The sequence below is a fragment of the Drosophila erecta genome, unplaced genomic scaffold, assembly GCF_003286155.1.
Source record: "Drosophila erecta strain 14021-0224.00,06,07 unplaced genomic scaffold, DereRS2 tig00000021-arrow-pilon, whole genome shotgun sequence".
NCBI classification, from domain to species: Eukaryota; Metazoa; Arthropoda; class Insecta; order Diptera; family Drosophilidae; genus Drosophila; species Drosophila erecta.
Genome location: NW_020825198.1, coordinates 518,826 through 538,847, shown reverse-complemented (window position 1 = coordinate 538,847; position 20,022 = coordinate 518,826). Strand labels below are relative to the sequence as shown.

General features: G+C 43.3%; 2 protein-coding genes across 4 annotated transcripts in view; one reads left to right on the top strand and one right to left on the bottom strand.

The window, feature by feature from the left end:
• Nucleotides 1-20,022, top strand: part of LOC6545162 — a 115,241-nt gene that overhangs the window by 10,154 nt on the left and 85,065 nt on the right. For all 3 annotated transcript variants that reach the window (XM_015158085.2, XM_001970988.3, XM_026977512.1), the window contains exon 2: nt 16,384-16,495. The gene's annotated coding sequence lies outside the window, so the exon portion shown is untranslated. The remainder of the gene's footprint in view (nt 1-16,383; nt 16,496-20,022) is intronic.
• On the bottom strand, nt 1,598-2,333 carry LOC6545234. The gene has a single exon (XM_001970990.3). The coding sequence runs from the start codon at nt 2,224-2,226 to the stop codon at nt 1,651-1,653; it is 576 nt and encodes a 191-aa protein (XP_001971026.1). The 5' UTR covers nt 2,227-2,333; the 3' UTR covers nt 1,598-1,650.

Genomic DNA, 20,022 nt, shown 5'->3' with positions numbered 1-20,022 from the left:
GAAGCCAAGCCATCAACGCAGAGTACTCTGTGCTCCTCCCTGGAGGCGATACTCAATTACCTGCACTTGTCACAGAATCCAGATGGCTTAGCCGGGATAATGACGATCACTTAGCACATGATCCATTCCATATAGTTAGTAGCTGAAGAGTGCGTCGTCATCGCGCGCAACCCATGATTAGCGACTAAGGCATAAATTCTGAGCTTTATCTAGTAGATTACGTAACGGTTTCTGTGAGGTTTTCCCAGATTTTCTCAGATTTTCCCCAACATTTTCTCCTTGAGATCGTGTGAGCCATAAATGGCAAGCACTAATTGCTTGGCCGCTGTCATAAAACGTGGAAATGTTGGTCGAGTGCAGGGGCAGGAGCTCATTATCGTTAAAGCAAATGTTCGTTTTCAGCTCCGGGCCAATGCAAATATCTATCTAGGCAGGTATCTGAAAGGAGGGGAAAGCCAATGGATCCATCGATCCACCGATCGGTCGCTCGGTTGTTCATCGAAATCATCGGTCAGGCCCTTAGCCTGCGGTCTTTTTGAAATCACTTGTTTCTCAATTTTTTTGGAAAGCATCGGTTGCATAAGTAGGACACCAGGGCGGGGTCCTCGAATGGGGATTTTGGGTTACCGAAACAGTGGGGAAAACAGAAAACAGAGAAAAAAGGCCCGATAAGGAAGCGATTTATGTGGAGAACTTTTGCTTTTTTCATCTTGGTGTAACAACACATAGCTGACCCCTTTAAATTTATGTGTATCGGGTGGAAATAACAAATTCACCATTCAAAATGTCACAAAAATGTCACACGAACGCGAGTGGCGCCTTCTCTTCGTCGAAATGTGTGAACAAATGTGCTCTTTGCCACGCCCCCTGATCGCCACCCCGCCCACCGATCTCGCCCAGAAAATGCAATTAAATTCTCCAAGAGCTGGGAGTTGCCTCAATGTGCAGTGGTTTCGATTTGGTCTTTGCTTTTGGCCTCGTTTTGGGTGCGGATACATGTGTGAGGATTCGGGGAAGCGAGTTGGGATGGCGAATTCCTAGGGGAAATCATGTTTATTTATAGGTTGTGTTGGGCTGATGAAGTTATTTAGTCGATTAAGAAGGTTTTTAGAGAGGCATATCTAATTCGTCAAGATAAAGTATCATTCTTTTTATAACTTTGTAAGAATATTCGGAATATTTTTAAAACTTCCCTATTTACGTTTAATATTAATCTCTTATACTTCCTTCTTTACAGGTGAGTTGAGAATAAAACATATTCATTTTTGATGGAATAATATGACGTAAGCAGAAACACTTGGCATTTCACCATTTAAATCGTTAACTATTTCCTAAACGACGACCGCTGATTTCCCGGTCAGTGGAATGATTTCCCTTTGCATTTCCGCGCAGGCGGATTAGATTGCGTCTAATTATGCACACGTAGGCCGGATATGGACAAAGTAATCCGTATGCTAATCGTATGCAGATGCGGACAGTCTTAATCCATGTACGGCGTGTAGGAAGCATTGCCTAACCAAATAGCTTCGGATTGATTGAAATTTTCAAAGGTTAGCTCGGAAGTTGTGCAATAAATATGACCACCAGTGTAGAGGCTTGTTATCATTTGAACATTATTTAATAATCCGAAAAACCCGCACATAATTTAGTTCAGGGATATAAGTAAGGATATCTATAATTCCTCGACTTCTTGGATGATACTTTGAGGTGTGGGGGTATGCGATGCGGATCGGGGGGCAGTCGTAAGCATCGGCGATGAAGTCCCATCAAGGCCAGATTCTTGTAATGCTGCTTTCGCTCCCTGTCCATTCGTTTCCACAGATCACTGGCCACTCTCTGCAGTCTCACGAGGTCCTTGAGCCCCAGCCTTCGGTTGGCCAGCTGTTGTTCTGGCTGTAAACCGTATAGTTCTCTCTCTTGTGAGAGTAAGAGTTGGTAGTAGCCCTCGTACATCTCGCGCACGAAATTCTGGAAGGCCGATGTTTCCGCCTGCCTTACCGCCTCTCGGGTGTCCAGGTGCTCTAAAGTGCTGGGCGAGAAAGTCACATGGCGACTTGCAGGTGGAATCACAAATCGGGGACCTCGTCGATCGCTTCGCAGACTTAAATGGGTAAGCAGGCTCAAACGACTTCGGGAATCGCTAGAGAAGACCTCGTCCTTTGATCTTTTTGGTGGGTCGGTGAGGGAGTCCAGTACTCGCCAAAGATTTTTCCAGTAGCTGCGCATTTTCAACTAAGTGGCAGGATGCGAGGACCAGCATGGCCTGCTGCTTAGTTTTCGCCCCCAACGTTCATTTGTCGTGAAATGTGAAAATACAGACACATTTCACTTAATCATTATAAATTACAAAAAAATTTTAAAAAAAATAAATTTAAAAATTTGAATGCAGATTTTTAGAGAATTGCGCCAGAAACATTTAGAGGTATGCCACTTCAAAATCCGATTAGGATAAGTCGAGTTATGGAGTTTACAACTTCAGCCTTAGGACAACAAGACGCTCTTTCTAAAGAGGTACTGCTTCCCATGGAAAGTGAGGTTTTTGTAGTTGTCTTTAAAAATGGAGTTTGACTATCCCGTTTGCTAGTATATTTGTAAATGAAATCAAATGAACTCTATCCAGCACAGATTGAACTTTCACGTGACAGCGAACTCAGGGGAATCAGTGTGAAATCAGAAAATCATATCTGAAATCATATCATCATGTCTTCCGAGATCTGTAAAAATGTTTTCATATTTAAAGGTAGTTGTGCTTATGTTTGCTTGGGCGGTTGCAACATTCTTTACAAATTCCTTCACTCATCCCCCATTAGACAAACTGATCTCGACAATTTATCAAACAGAAAATAGCTCCAAAAGGTAATCTGAATCAAATTAATTAGAGATCATTAAGGTTGTTTCGCTCTCTTTCTGGGGGCGTGTCAGGGTCAGTTATGAAATCGCCTCGAATCGTTTATCAAAGTCGGTGGGTCAAGCCCAAAGGGTTTGGATGAGGTGTGGTCCGTGGATAGTTCGATGACCCACTGAGCCACACCGCCAGACCAAACCCAAGCAGACAGTCTGAGTTGGGCCACCTGAACAAATTCAACGCCATTTGCGAATCGAAGAGTTTTCCCACTTTTCCCCGACTGTGGCTTCCCATTTGCATTTTCATTTATTTCTTGCAGTATTCGTGTTTGCCTTGAATACCCTATGAAAGGCTCGTTTGGATTCGTACCAAAGCAATATCATACGTTTGTTAGGCAGGAATAAATATATATCCCTAATCAAAGATATGCAGTTCTATTTAACCTTATCAATGGATGCCTATCTTCTGCTTAAGAGGGTATTCACATTTTCGGTGTTGCAGCCACGACTTCCTTGTCTTTCATTTTTGTGGCGTCGCCAGGGCGGCAGAGGATTCTGCTTCTTGCCGGCAATAGGCCCTCTCCTTGCAACGCCTGGAAAATTTGTTTTTTTATTTTTACTGTCTGTGCGGATCATTTTGAATTGACAGCAGCTCGTTTTGCTTCCTTGTTTGCCAATTGCAATTGCATTGGCGAACGACTTGAAAGCATTTGCATCTATGGGGGCTCATTGAAGGAGAGGAGGATAGGCAGACACTCACTCAATCATGCATTCATTCAGTCAGTCGCTCATTCAATCATTTGCCCGCCCCCTCCCGCGCTGCCATTCAAATTTGGTAACTGTTTTGTCTGCCAATTTGACATTTCTGCCAGCTCTCCTGCGATTTTTCAAGCCCGAAAACCCCAAAAATCCCCCGAAACCCCTTTAAGCCTCGTTTGTAGGTGTGTTTTAGCCGGCTTGTTTTCCTGTGCGTGGTTTGCTCTCCCCTTTTGCCCCAAATACGTTGCAGGTTAAATGCAATAAATTTTCTAATACAATTTAATATGATTTTTCGAGTGGAGTTTGTTTGGGCATTGAGCAGCGGGATTGAGGGCACTCCCTGAATTTAATTGGAACCCTGGGAACCTATCTGCGAACTGCGCATGATGTCAGAACTTTGAATTTGTCGTGTTCAATCCAAAAGGAGAACCAAAAGCAAGCAACTTTAAAAATAAACGAATGGAAGGAAACATTTGATATGTTGACAGCTCACAATTCAGCGTAATTAAAGCAAACGAGTGGGAATAAATAAGATTATCACAACCCGCATATATGTACAAACATATATATGTTGTGTGAAAGCCTGAAGTACAGTTCTCAAAACATTGTGCATGTCGTCGGATAAGAAACGGGTGCGTTCTTATATAGGAATTGCTCAAAAGATTAATGGGGAATTTATCAGAGAAGTTCACAGAAACTGGTTCCACAGGACGGTGACTAATTGGATTATGCTGCTGAATGTACAAGAAGTGAGTGCTTTGGGTTTCTAAAAGTGTAGTATAATTCACTCAAGAATTTAATTTATTTATTGAATTAGTTATATGGTGAGTTTTCGACCCTGTTTAAACTCAAGCAAATCACTTCTCATATTAACAAACAATGCTGAAAAAATTAATGCATTTTTGTGCAATGCTCCCTGGTTCCCATTACTGCTGCACTACCACACCCTCACCGACCACTCCCCGCCCACTTTTCCAACTCCCCTTTTCTATAGCCGTATTGTGCGTGCTGTGTTGTTGGTAACATCTAAACAACACAAGGAAGAAACTGCAAAGCAATCCAGGCCACTCCCCCGATTTTCCCAACTGACATAATTCCCAAGGAAAATGTTAAGTGCATTGAAAACAACAGTTATGTCTCAATTAGGCTCAAACCAGTTTGCAATAATAGCAAAAAGACAGCGAAAACAATATTAAATTGAACATTAAGAAGCAGCAAACAAATTCATTATAAAAACTTAACACGAGCCGCCAGCAACATCATTGTTGGCAAACAATGTGCATCGTGAAACATTAAAAAAAAATGCGGGAAAAAAGTAGGAAAATAGCGAGTAGAAAAACTCCACGCAATGCTGCTTTTCCTGCTTCCCATGGCCCCAAAAACAAAACTTGGCCAGCGTAGAAAATTGTTTTTCATATAAATTAATTTCCTTTTGGCGGCCAGCGGCTATGGGAAAAATCCCAGGATGCAAATCCGCGGGGAGCCGAAGGTGGGCAAATTGTGTGAGCCTTTAACCTTAAGCTGCAGGGTTTGCACTGTCCGTTTTTGGAAAATTCGTTGATGAGGAAAAACCCACGCAGACTTCGCTGCCTTAATGGAGACATCAAGCGGTGGCTTCACTCATGCTACTTTTTTTTGTACTTTTAGTTTATTTGTTGTGGCGCCTCAATTGCTTTTAATGGTCACTTGTGGCACTCATAGAGTCTCCCCCCAAAAACCCCTCTACAATCGCCTTCGTCAATGGCCACTGCGCTTTCCGTTTCTCAACTGTCACAACTTTGTTAAATTTGTATTTATGTTTGGGCACTCCATAAGGGGTCTGTCCGTCTGCTATTCTGTATCTTCTCATTGAGCAGTGGCACGCACGCCCCCGCTTTTCCCCGCAGCTTTCCTCCTGCACTCGGCACGCAACTAAATGTTGCACTCCAATGTTGCCCCTTGCTTGATTGCCATTGAAGCTTGAAGTGCCATTTAAAAATCTATCTATATCTATGAAAATCTATTTTGGTATCTTGCTGGTATAATTGCTATCTATAACTAGTGTTGTTGAAATGTATTTCATTTGAACTCGCCATTATTTTGCAGAGCACAGTTGTACTGTGTTGCGTGCAAATAATTTTAATGTAGTTTACTTAATGCCAAGTCGCGCCTCGAATTCTCTCCATAAGCCTCCATTTCACATATAATTTACTCAACTGCAGGCCAAGACTCCCAACTCAATCAATATTCGATATTCGATATGAAACCCATGGGTTCCACTCAGGGTCGTTCCGCTTTGGCTGTCCAATGCTCTTGGCACGCAATTAGCATTAAAAATTGAAATATTTTCCTATGAGGTCTGGCTCAACTCGGATGGTTGTCGTTTGACCAAAGTCAAGCTCTCAAATCGCTGTACTATGACTTTAATGGGTTTGGCTTTGAGTCGTTCGAGACGGAACAGAAAATAGTTTTTTTGTGACTGCTTTGTAACAAGCAGTGAAGATAGTGAAGATGGCATAGTATGAATGGAAATATTGTTAAGTGTATAAATATGGTGTAAATGTAACTGCTGTTGCCTGAGTATGCATGTGTATCCCTCAATAATTATTGTAATATATATGCATAATGTTTCGAAGAACATATCCAGAGAAATTCACATTACATAGCTTGAAGAAAACTGTTCCTTAATTATTTTTTATTACTGTCAGCTTCGTTGAATTTGCAGGAAACTTTCGCGTTTCGAGTTCTGGTGTATAATTCAATTTTGTGGAACTCTGTTCACACCCAGAACGAAATCGGTTTTCCTTCTGCCCCTCTGCCAATGGCAACCTGCAACCAGTTCTCAAGTAAACCAAGTCCATTCATCAACCTGACTGGGTTTTCTCCTCCCCCGGAACGCATTTAACTCGTACCTGTCTGCCCACAAGTTGAGTCCAACACTCCACTACACTTGACTCAACCTGCCGGCACGCACTTTCCGATCGCAGATACGAGCAAACCGAAAAATAAGAGCCCCTCAGATAATGAACCGACTTTCCAATTGACCCAGTTAACACCAACACCATACCGGCTTACTCAATCCGCTGCGAAATGGAGCGCAAAAGGGTTCGGGTCTTAAAAATGTGGCAGCCCTCGGGCATTATAAATAATTTTGGGGCAGCAAAGGTTGGCCGGGCTTACAATTAATTAGAGAAACACGTAAGACAAATGAATTTTGATAAGTTTATCGTGATCCCATCGCGGAGATCGAGCGAAAAAGATTCGTTGCATCATTAGCACTTCCAGTTTGTGGCTTTGAGGTGGATTTCTGTTCGTGAGCGGGAAATCTTTCCCTGAATAAATTATGTGAGCTAACTGATAAAAAAGTGTACTGTGTGGGGAGCACATAAATAATTAAAAGGGGAGAATAAATTCATACACTTCAAATACACCTTTATAAGAAAGAATATCTGCTCTAAATAGTTGAACTGAAAAAGAACATAACTTTCAGTGTCAAAATTAAGCAGCCATTAAATATGCCATCAATATACCAGGTCATTTTCTCAACACCAAATGGAGTCATTAGGTTTTCCTTCAGGCCGCACCTCAAATTGATTTTCGAAATTAAGTAATTAAAGTTCTGCCATGGTCGCACCTCCTACTCCGCGTTTATCGATCAAGAATCGAGTTCTAATTGAATGCTGGTGGTGTTTGCAGGCTGCCACTCCCACTTTTCCCGCCCGCCGTTCCATTTTATGGAACCGTTAGAAAAACAGAGATGATAAGTGCATTCGCACTGCATTTCAAGTACTCATAATAGCGGCGAGAAAAGCAGAAAAGGAAAATCGTATCCATGACTGCATTTACCCGCCCAAAACAGCTGACTAATGGTGCAGGAAAAATCGGGGGGGAATGGGGTGGAAAAACACGCCCCCTCCATATTAAAGCGTATAATTAGTTTCGAGTAGATTTTCCCCCAGTCAAGAAGAAGAGAGGTGGATCATATCGGCGATTGGGGAAGGAGAAAAACGGGGGAAAGGGGATCAAGTTCATGGTTCTAAACTCGTCTTTCAACAATATTTTCCATTTACCATGGCAATAAATGGCGTGGATTTTCCATGTTTATCCCTCAACCAACGGCCGTTGAAGTGGGCAAAGGGAAAAGCATTCATGTTTTATTCAAGTTGCTCCAAACAAGTGCATGCAAAGCCAAAATCAATAAAAATTAGTCGACACTCTCTGACAATGCATTTTGTTTTCCAAGGCGGCGGGAGGGAAGAGACTTTTGCCAGCTGTCAGCTCATGACATTGATATAAAAAGGAGAAGGGATGGAACTGGGACCGGGACCAATGGCTCTGACTTTGCTTTAATGCATTTTCCAGGAAGGAATACACCAATCAGTGAGCCAAGCGTCATATGAAACCATTAAAGTTTTCTCATGCCCAGTAAAACTTACGAGCGGTGGTGATGGGTATCCTGTTTGCATATTCAAACAAAATTGATTAAACTTTGTCTGCACTCTGCCTTTCTCCCAAGATTTGTTTACTTAAGGTAATGATAAAAAACGATATGATAAGAAGGCAGTTGCTTTTTATTAATCCCAAAGACTAACAGTTTTATTTCCATTGCTAAACGCCAAATGCAAAGTTGGCTAGGAAATTAGCTGAGTTCAAAGTATCTTATTGATTGGATTGTCTATCGCTGGCGATAATCTGCAGCCACGTTAGTCATTTGTCAGTGGTCCGTCTGAGGGTCTGCCATCGAATCAATCAGTTAAATTAATTAAAATTGCCTTACAGTAGCGGCAGCTACATCAGCAATCTCAGCCTGCAACCAGCAACTGCAACTAGCAACGGTCGCAGCATCACGTCATGTCGCTTAAAAACGTCATTAACATCAGCATTAACCTAACCTCCTCAAACAACGGCGGACTTTTCACCTTGCAGTTTGAGCCCCAGACGGCGACTGCAATTTTCCAAACGAGACAGAAATCAACTCATTAAAGCCGCCCGTCCGCAGAGAGAGTCCAATGCAATGGAATGGAGATGAAATGGAAATGAAAATGAAAACGAAAACGAAAACGCCAGACTCGCGGCAAAGAGCAGGTGGGAGTTGCACTTTGCAATCGGAATCAAACTCTAGTTGATGGCGTAAAAGTCGGGGCCAAAAATCAATGCGGGTGTTTGGTGTGTCTCCTCCTCTGCGGCAACATTCACTTGTCGCCGGCGTGGAAACAGAAGCAGCATGCAATGTAGCAAGTTGCAACTGCATCAGGGGAGGATGCAGTGGGCGGCCCGGCGATGGCTACTGTCACTGGCCAGCGGACAGCGGTCGTCTCCTTGTCCTGTCCGCCTTGGAAATACAAATGAGAGATTTGCATTTCATTCGGCGAGCGGTAAGAAATTTATCACATGTAATTTCGCAGCCAAGGAAAGGCCCACACTCAACAGCCTTTGGCGCCAGTTTATGAAAAGTGTTACCAAGCTCACAAATATATTAACATGGGACATACACAACCTTAAACTTGGAAAAAGTGTGACCTTTCCCAAATGAATACGCCTTTTTTTTTATTGAAATGTCAATTTCTAATATTATTTATCTTATTAAGACCACCTTTTTAGTTGAGAAGAAAAAGTTAATTAAACAATAAATAACGAAACAGATTTAGGCTAATGGAAAAGTGAAGAAAGCCGAGAGAAAACCTGGTACTTTAAGCTCTTTGCATACGCACAATTTGACTTACTTTTGCAGCGAATTTTTGTCGCTTTTCCCTCCGCCAGCTTCATCTTCTTGGTGATTCTCTAATTTTCACCTGCTGTCTTCTCATCGCCTCCTCTGGGGCCGCGAATTTCACCCATCAGCCCAAAAACTCTTGACAAATTAATAAAACAACTTGTCAAGTGGCTTTCCGCACAGGAACGGAACCTGCGGCTACTCACTCACTTTTTGGTGCTGCAGATTGGCGGTGGTTGCTGGGGATCTTTTGCAAATTGCATTCTTAATGGAGACTGTCGAGTCCCGGGGCCAAAAAGCGCGATGCAAATGACTGGGCAGTGCCAATTGCGGCGTTGGATTTGGGGAACGGCATTTGGAGAGTTGTTTGCTCAGCGACATGTCACATTTTCATAATTTTTTCTTGGGAGGGAAAATTTAGCACGGAATGTGTTTTCCTTAACAAAGAGTGAGTTACTTTTAACTGGAATGCGAAATGTACAATTTAATTCGAGTTTCACCAATTTTGTAGTAAAAACTTGCAAACGCTTTCCACCGCATCATCCAATTTATTTTTACTTCGTACAAGTGTCATTAAGTGCAATTTGAAATACTTTCAATCGAAAGCCGCCCTCGCATGCCAAACGGTTTGCTGTTCAATTTCGCTGCGGTTGTCTGATTTATGGCTATTTAATTACCATTGGAAGCCAAAGAAACATAAACCAAAAATGCAAAATTAACAATGCAAATCGCACGAAAAGCGAAGAAAAGACACTGTCTGAGGCTCCACCTGGCGGCAGGTCGTTGAACGTTGGTCCGCCCATTGCAAAATGCAAAAACCGTCAATAAGGGGGGGTTTAATTTTTTCCGTAATTATAAAAGGTCTCTTCGAACACGCCGCCGTCGCTTGTGCTTTAGAAATGTGTTAAATTTTCGCTCACATTCGTATTTACAGTATTTATGGGCGGGCCACGCCCACTGCTGCGGCCAGACACAAGTGCTGCTAATTAAAATTCAACGTCTGCCCACCACCTTTAACCGGCTAATTTCAAGGGGTAAGAAACGTACAAACAGCAGTAACAATACTGCAAAACAAAAGTCGCTGCCGCCGGCTTCTTTTTCGTGTTTTCGTTTTTTAAACTTGGCTCAAACACGCGATGGCCGCGAATTTCACAGAACGAACTGTGCACAGAGGAGCAGTCAGCGCTTAAGATACCCTTTTCGGATACACTTCTGGTTTTTAGTATGAGTCCTGCATTTTTATGTTAAGGATAAAACAAAATCTTCAAACCAATAGGTCAAAACTCAGGGAAAACCTTTTGTAGGATCACCATTTAAGTGTAGCAAGAACTTAAAGTGAGAAACACACTCAGTTCCACAGTGTAAAAGTTCACATAGTTCGCATGTCAGAGATCCATAAAAAGGAGAGTTCACAAACGAAACCCTAATTCCAAAAGGGGGGTCTTGGCCAACATTGACATTCAGGAAGGACATACACACGTGAGCAGAGCCCTGAATGGCAGTGGAGTATATTTGTGCAGCTGTTGTGCCGAAAGAAGTTTTCTGTGGGGGTGGGACACCTGCATCCACCTGACCCAAATATAGTTCATTCGAAGCGATTTCACCGTACTAATCACGTGAACGCCATCTCAAGTTCAGGCTGCGACTCGGTGAAGAAAAGGTAACCTTAACCCCCATGATTAACCGCTGAGAGTTACACTTTCGGCCATTGGTTTCACCCAATGTGAAAGTGCCGAGTGCGATATGGAAAAGCACACACAATGCGAACTCCTTGTTCGAGTATCTAGTATCTGCTAGATGCATTTATGAAATGCGCTTTTCGGGGCTTTTCGGTGCTTTTGTTTCTTTCTTTTAATATTTCGGCGGGCACGTACAAACAGAGAGCGTCGAATTGCGTTTGCTTTTCCCAGCCTTGAGATCATCAGACAATGAGATCCGCTGAGGATAGGAGAGGAGGGGAGAGTGGTCGGGTCGGGGGATTTTGTAAGACACCTGAGGCGGCGACGTCGGCGGCCGTTGCATGTCATTTTCTGACGCTATCTCAATAATTCATACGCAATTGTATTGAACAATAAATTAATCACACGAACGAGCCGAAACAAACGACTGCAGTCGAGGCAAACAAAACCCAGCCACACACATGACTCTTTTGGCTTCCAGCTCTTGAGTCCCGGACTCCGTGATAAACGTCATAAACCATGAGCTAAGTGAGTTCGCCAGGAGGTGGCTTCGTGACACGCGGAGTGAAAATGTAGACAATCATAAAACAGCCTTACAATAACTATCAAATATCAGCCGCCATGTGATCCATTTGTGGGATCAGTTAGAAGGAGTTGAAGAGCTGACATCGAATTTCACTCACGTTGCCATCGCTCGCCCAAAAACGGTTGCACAGATGCACATTTGGGAAAATGCATAACTATTTATACCAAACACGATCCGCCTGAAATGTCGGTGGAAATTAAAAGAGCAATTTTCCAATTGAATAAAGACGGCGAAAAATGACTTGAGAGGAGCAGCCAGGAGCTGGCGAGTTGGCCGCCAAAGGAAGCAAAGATCAAACAAAGATCGAACGTGTTTTGGGTGCAAAAGTCAATTAATCATTAGAGGAAAACCAACCGGGACAACAAAAGCCGATTCCATGTTGCATGTCTCTCGGTTTTGATGAGGCACAGGAAGTCCAATGTTTGTTTGCCAAAGCCTGCCGAAGTAAAAGTCCCGAGCTGTGACAATGCCAGAGTTTTATTTTGTGCAATTAACGAACATTTTCCAGATGCCGGGGACACGCTTTGGATACGGCTTTTCCAGCTTCAGCTCCAGCTCCAGCTCCAGCTGCGACTCCTGTGATCCTCGCCAGCAGATTCCAACAAGTATTCCAATTTCAGTGGGCCTTGGCGTCCATGTCGCGCGTAGGGAACTTGTTTCTGCATACTTTTTGTGTGCAGTGTGTTGATGCCTTTTTAATTGCTCTGCGCAAAGTCGCTGTTTTTTTTCCCGTCTCTATAAGCCACTATATCTAGGGTGCCCCCGCCTCCGCCCATCGAGTCATATGTACGCTGTACACTGAATACTCGAGTATGCCTGGCTTCAGTTGAGGCAGTCAGTCAGTTAGTCTGTCAAACGAGCGGCCACTCATATCGGCTTGTTTTTCATCTGCGAGGACTTTACATAATCGAACCCAGGCGACCTAAAAATAAAGGAAAAACTTGATATTGAGCAATTCTCGTTGGCCAATTAAAGGCAAATTGGGGCAACAAAAAAATTAAAAGATTGGGCTCGTATGGCAAGGCTAAGTTGTGGTTGATTTGTATTAGGTGCCTTAAGTAAACTACAAGCACTTTAATACCATCTTATTAAACTGTCAAAAGAGGGGTAATTGTAGAAACCATTAGTGCCTAATACAGAAGTTACTTGCCGCGGGTTAGGGCACATTTGCAAGCTATATCAAACTTATATAAGCAGTTCCCAGCCAAAGAAGGCCATTAGGCACTACGAGCTAAGCTCACTTTTTATGCTCCCAACACGACATTATCTTCAGCTCTTCCACAACTGCCATTTAGTTGTCACTGATCTATCGCAGACATCTTGGCCCATTTGATCTTATCTCCTGAAGCAAGATCTCTTCAACTTGTCGTTGGCTGATCGCATAAACGAAGCCATCGAGCAATCGTATCTGCAAGTTGAAGATCACTTTGATTTCATTAACCCCCGACCAAAAGCAGTCACAACGAACTCAAATAAGAGCACCTGTAAATCACCAGTTCGCTGTGAACCTTTCACACTTCCAATCGAAATGGAAATGGAAAACGAAAGTGATCCGAACCGAAATGGATACAAATCGAGACTCTAATTGTTAGATTGTCTTCCTCGGTTTATGGCCTGTCGCAGCTGGAAGCGGGCCTAATTGAGTTGCGAATAAAATGGAGCTGTAAACATATCAATTATCCAGCCGACCTGCCGCTGTCCGAAGCATTCGTTTTGGCCCAATTATCGCCAGTCGGCCACCAAACTGCCATATAGATGTGCACATGTGGCTCTTACGCACGGCGTATATTACCCATTACACACTCTTACCCGATTTTCCCCTTCGACTGCGCCTATTTCGCCTGTTTACTCTCGTTTCCTCTGCTTCCTCTGTTTGCTTGCTGCAACTGCAGTGGCAACTGCAATGGCAAAAGTTAGTTTGGAAGATTTATCGTCAGGCGATTCACTCATTACGCCGATTCTCACTTTTTCCTTCCTCACCGAGCTCCCGACATGTGGCTGGCATTTTATCAAAATCGAATCTGCGGCATTTCATTCCAGTCTTGGCTGCCCCATAGTTGCAGCCCACACATCCCAAGTTGTGGCCACACACGGGGGTATATCGACTACTTGAACAGAGGTGTATCAGATCGTATGAGACGAGGTTCTTTAAGGAGTCCTTTCCCTTACATTTTTAACTGTATTTTTAACTGGTATTTTGAGCGACTTATTATCTTTTGCAAAGAATACTTTTAGTTGGTAGGCAGGGTGTAGGAAAGTGACCTTAGTGTGGGCTCAGATTTGATTTTATTCGACTGTGCTCGGCTGCTTTCGACGTGTGTTGCCACTTTCGAGTTGCAGTGGCAGAGTTGGTCATTGTTTTGCGGCAAGGAGAAGAGCCGTCGCAGTTGGAAGTCGCGTCATAGCTGAGGAAAGCATTTTATCTATGAGTTGTCAATGCTCAACTGCCAGGCATTGTTTTTACTGCTTTGCTGTTTGCTGTGTCGATTTTGCTGGCTTCGCGTAGCCGGCACCGAAAGTGAATCTCAAATATTTCTTGATGGCTATCTCGGCTGGAAAAGCGCCAAGGATGGCGTCTCGTTTGGGGCATGTGGATGTGGATGGTGGCACCCATGTTCGATGCACGTCAACAGAATTTGCGAACAAGGTCATGGGAGCTGGCCAAAGGGGTGATGGCTGGGAGGGGTTTCGAGAGGGGGCCTGTCCATAACACATATCGTCGGCATCTCGAGGCTCATTTGGTGGAGATTTTCCGTTGCGGAGTGCCAGAGTTTTGCTTTGTTTTGTTTTGCCAACGCATTTCACTTTCTATTGCACTTCGAATGCATTTCTCCCTCTTTCGCTTTCGTTTGAGTTTCGTCAATGAATCAAGAGGGTTTCAGCTTAAATCTCCATCGAGCTGGTTCTTTTCCCGTGAACTAACGAATCAAGATCTCTTCTTTCGGTCGAGAGTTCTGTGAAAGCTCTTGATGTCAGCTTTGTTGGCATTTCGGTGCCTTTGTTTTTGTTAGGGCAGCCGAAAATGTTGCATTTGCGTCTCACCTGACAGAATTTCCGTCTGTTCCGCATCTGAGTTTTGCACGTTTGGATTGAATTTCAGCTGGGCGGCAAAAAAGAAGCGAAACAATAGAGGCGGGTAAGTGGAGAATGTGCTGGGTGTTTGAATAAAGAGGGTTCTACAATTACTCGAAAGAATGTGCTTAAAACTGAATGGAAATCACGGCAGTACAGTTGCGCATAAGCTCATTAAATAACGAATATACCTACAAAGTCATGGGTAATAGTATGTAGCATTTTTCAGACCACCTCATTTAGGGCTTTTATCGCAGCTGGCATGTGTCGGATACTTTAAGGAGCCACAGGAAAATTTCCCACTCAACCAGAAACAAGGCTTTGAATTTCCAGCCCGGTCGGGAAAACCTCCCAACTGCGAGGCCGACTGGGAAAGGGATCCAATTATCGCCTGGAGACCTTGTCGTCGTCGTCATTTCTGGCTTTGTTGCTGCTGTCGACCGATCGTCGGATCGGCGTTTGTGCCCATTTCCGACTTAACAGCTTGACCACAGATGCCCCTGCTGCCCCGCTGCCCAACTCCTTTTTGTGTATTTTTTGTTTATTGTTTGTTCATTTTTTCTATTTCTCCTTTTCTGTGACTTTGTGCTGAGTATTTTTACTTATTTTGGTTCGTGCAAATTTCGCTGAGCTTGCAGTTATTTGCTGCTGCTGCTGCTGCTGCTGTTGCTTTTTTACAAATTGCCTGTAAATGATATTTTCACAACTCGCATCGATTGACTGGCTTACTGACCCCCCGCCCCCGGAAAGCGAGAGAGTTCGCCGGGGTTAATGCGACCAATAAATTGTTGTTGCCGATTTCGGCTCTTGATGCCCGATGCTTTATGAGCCACATTCTGCCTCTCTTTTCCACCCGTAAAATGCAATTTTGGGTCGGGAATGCCGTTTTGGCCGTTGAGGCTAACGGCAAATGACGGGAAATATTGAAATTTCGCAGCGTAAAATTGTTTTCAATTTAATCGACATTGTTCAATTTTTCATGTCCAGCTCGTCGGGGAGTTGCAGTTTCTCGTTTCCTCTCCTTTTCCGTTTGTGCAATTTGAGTGCAAATATAATTAATGATAATGAATTGTTATGCGAGACGCCCTCGGTCAAATCTGCGCCAAAAACAGCCAATAATAAAAAAAAAACAAAAAAATGTCGTGCAGCGGTCGGAGTTTGTGGGAGTTTGTGGCAAGTATCTGACTTTTTTCCGCGGGTTTTCGGTGCAGCTGATTTATCACTGGAGACAGCTCCGAGGTTGCGGCGAAAGGTTGCCATAAAAATGTTGGGGCAATAAAACTTAAGACCCAGAAGTTGGAGCTGGCAATACCCTTCTTTTGGTATATATTATTATATATTATATTCCTTAAGAAATATCAGTTGTTCATCGTTTATGAAGAGTTTGAAACAAGCTGGAACACACCAGCAATTCCTCCACTTGAAGTCGAAAACTAATTTCGAGCTGGCCATCGGATTCATGACGCCCCCTGCTAGGGTATCCAAATGTAGCCAAGCAAATATTGGCGGGTAAAAGTGCCTGTTTTGTGGCTCAGTTTCTGCGTTTGGCTTTCCATTATGCAATGCCTGTGCCAAGTGCTAATATCAAAAACATTGGTAAACAATTTTCCCATTTTCCTACGCTATGCTATCTAGCCATGGCTGGTGTCATTAGTCAAACTCCGTTTCCGCTCCGTTCAAACATTTCACATCAATTCGCTTGTTTGTCTTAACACGCGTTTATTTATCATCTCTCCTTTATCTCGTTTCAGCCGAAAGTGAATTGAATGGCATCGACTGGATCCGATGGATATGTGCTCGCCGCAAAGTCACTGAATGAATTTCGACTTTCGCACAATTTGCGCGCTTTTCACACTCGATTATGTGAGTAATTGTCTGTTAATTAACTTTGCGATGGCTTTTGGGGAGAAAAATGGAGAAATAGATGTGTTTTTAAGCGTTTCCATTCGTATCTCTCAATCTGCAGCTGCCATGCGAGATTCGTAATGGGTTAATTAAGAGAGATCATTCGCAGTGAAGTGGTAGCAACTAGGAAGTGGGCCAAATCAAAGTTCAAGGCGAATTTAAGGTTCAGCGGGGAGGATAAAGTCAGTAGAGGTGTGAGGGCATCGAAACATTCCTCTTTCTTTCCATAACATATTTTACTTACTTATGTTTTACTAATTTGCTCGGTATTATACATAGGCTCCACTTAGTTTCCGCTGGCTAATTAGCTTCTCTGCAGCACTTGGTAGTGTTTTTAAATTTATGTGTTGTGCCTTTCTCGCACCACTTAACCCACTAATTTGCTAGCATATTGCCGGCTGATCGACCAGATTGGGGGTGTGACTGTGGGTTATTTACTGCTTCGCCACCTGTCATCCGGCGAAAGAGTTACCGCCGCCTGTTCGTTTGGTGGGTCAGTGGTCATAAGAAACCACTTCCCCTGCCTGGAGGCGTGGCCAAATCGGGACTAGTTTTACCAAATCCATTTTTTGTTGTGCTCTGTAGCTTTGATTGCCTTTCTGTGTGTCATGTGTGTAGTGTGGTGGGGACCCCAAAAACGATCCGCAGAACACACGGAAAACGTGTTCGAACCGCAAAAACAGACAAAACACAAAACATTTATCATATGCCCAGGAATGTAGACAAGTGTTCGGTGTTAGAGGGGGAACGAAGTGAGGGGAAGTGGACTGAAGCCAAAATGTTTATGGGTTGTAGACAAATTTTGTTAGCGACAACTTAAAAGCCGCAAACTGTCGTACGGCGCCAAAGTACTTTTTATAGTAACAGTGTACTACCAAGACATAATTTCCAAAAATACACGATATTGTATATCGAAAGAAAGGGTGTTTTGGGAGGTGGCTATACAATGCTCGCATGTTAACCAAATTTGTCCCCACTTTCAGAGATACGATAACTTTCGTTGTTTTCGTGCTCTCCCTTACTTTTTCATTGGCGGACCACTTCTCTAATTGCTCTTGCATCGAAAGTCCAGAGGAGTGTAGCCAGCCAAAAAGTTTCCTTTTGTTTTGGCCTGGCTAAGTTGGTCCTCCGTTCACTGTCTTTATTCCGTAACCATGTTCCACGTCGCCATATGTCGCACTACACTTGCAGTTGGTTTTATTGGTATTTCATTTTGGCCCCTTTTTGTAGGAGAACTTTGGGCGGAGAACTTAACATATGTTAAGGTTTTAGTCATGAGTAGCAAAATAAACATTAATAAACTAAAAAGCCAGACTAGTATAGAAGTATATAGTGCAGAAAGGAATGCTTATGGCTCGGTGAGAAACTATGGACAACAATTGTTGGCCATACAAGTGGGAGAAAGAAGACTTGGCAATAGATGACCAAATGAAGAAGGTAAATAACAGGAAATTAGCAAGAAACTGCTAAGCATCGAGATAGTCTATCAAGTAGCGAAAAAGTGATTATCAAATATAAACCTGTTTAGCTTAAATTGGAGCGTAGTTCACACTGTGGCAACCAGATAAAACCCTTTTCGAACCAGATCAGTAGCCACGATAGGTTCAGTTATCTCATGTACTGGGCGATAAAAGTTTGTCAAAGCCAGACACGACCACAACAAATTAAACAATTCATTGTCTTTGTGGCAACACAAAAAAGTATGACTTTGTGGGCAGACCCCCTTAATTTAAAGTAGGTTGCACTGGACCACATATTGTGATTGTTTCTGTGTTTTTTTCCGTTTCTGCGGTTGCGCGGTGGCTGCTCCAATGCCTTTGCCACGAAGTTGGTTTACAAGTCAATATGGTTATTGTTATTGTCGCCAGATTGCCAGCGATTTGGCCAGCACTCACGTGTGCCAAAAGTGACGCCGCCTCCCCTCTCCACTCCACTCCTGTGTGTCCCTGCAGTTGACAATTCATTAGGTGCTGCTGCTGCAAGAGCAGCTGTTGCAGTTGCTGCAGCAACTGTCTTTGGCAATTGGCAACTTATGGCAGGCTGCCTGCCTTTGGAGGAGACCCCTCCAATCATGGCTTTCGGCCTGGTCAACTCGGCTTGAATGGCCAAATCGGTGGAACACAGCGCTGGCAGTGCCAACGCGATTCTTAGAAGAATTCGCAGATAAGTCGGTTGCCTGCCTGCTGGTTCGTATAAAATATAGCTGCGCCGGCTGCAATATATAAACAATATTTTAATTACGCTTTGGTCTGCGGAATGTCGATTTCCTCGGTCTGGGTCTCCTCGATTGTCCAACACTGTGGCCGACTTGGTGTCTGCGAGCGATTTCAGCTTTTGCAATTAGAGATGGTATTTCTGATCGACTGCTACAAAGTATTCAATTAAATAAACACTGTTTCTAGGTTCAGATTCTATTATATGTGTTAATTATTATACTGATGATGTTGAAATGGTTCTTTACATTTTTTTGTTGCTTATTTCTGTTACTCATGACTTCACACTCAAAATCAGCTGATGACTAAATTATGGCCAAGTTGGCGCACTGCCAAGACTTATTGTGGCCAACTATACGATTTTCGGTGTCTTATCTCGACTGGGGCCCCAGATAGTGATATTGAATTGATTTCATTTCGGGCCACTCGAGTGTCGCGGAATTGCCTTATCACCTCTATCTAATCTTGGGGCACGAGTAAAGTTCATCGAAAACTGGGCAAACAAAATAATTGGCTGCCAATTACTGGCACTTGATTTGCTTTAGTTGGTCGCAGAGTTTTCCAGCGTGTGAATAAACAGCGATTTAGTATGTGGGCATCCGGTTTTCGGGGTTCTCTGTTCTCATTTCTTTTGTAATGCACCAAATGTTTGGCAGATAAAGAGCGAAACGGAAGTGAGTGGAGTTCAAAGTGAGTCAAAATGAAGTGTAAAGGCTGGGAGCGAGAACAAAGAAAGTTTTGTTCTTCAAGGGAAATCAGGGAAATCATTTGTAAGCATAAGTGAATGGTCAAGTGAGTTATCAATGGTTTTCTCAGTTGAAAAGTACATTGGGTGCTGTTAAACGAGCAAGGCACTCATGCGATATCAACAGATTTGCAATTTCAACAGCATTTAGAGATTTATGAGCTGCGATACTCCATTGAAGATCGAAAGTTTTGCTTATCCAAAAAAGAAGCGATTCCAAGACCCAGAAATAGATTCTATTGTCATATCTCCCGGCATTTTATAGCGATGAACAATGAGCCCTGGCAGATTTACGAGCTTCTCGAAAACTTCGTGTCTGGCATGGGCAATGTGGAGGGACCTTCGCTGTGGAAGACCCCTTCCGCTGAAACCACTCCCCACAATCCAATCCACATGTTTGTTGACTTCATTTTGGTTGCGTTGGCTTATTTTTACGCAAATATTTGTCTATTTTCAGCCCTTCCTTTTGGCTGCCCCTTTACCGCGGCTCCTCTTTGTGCTTATTAATGGCCTCTGCTTTGGCTGCT

Coding starts and splice junctions, on each gene's coding strand:
- LOC6545234 (XM_001970990.3), bottom strand. CDS start 2,226: ATGCGCAGCTACTGGAAAAATCTTTGGCGAGTACTGGACTCCCTCACC.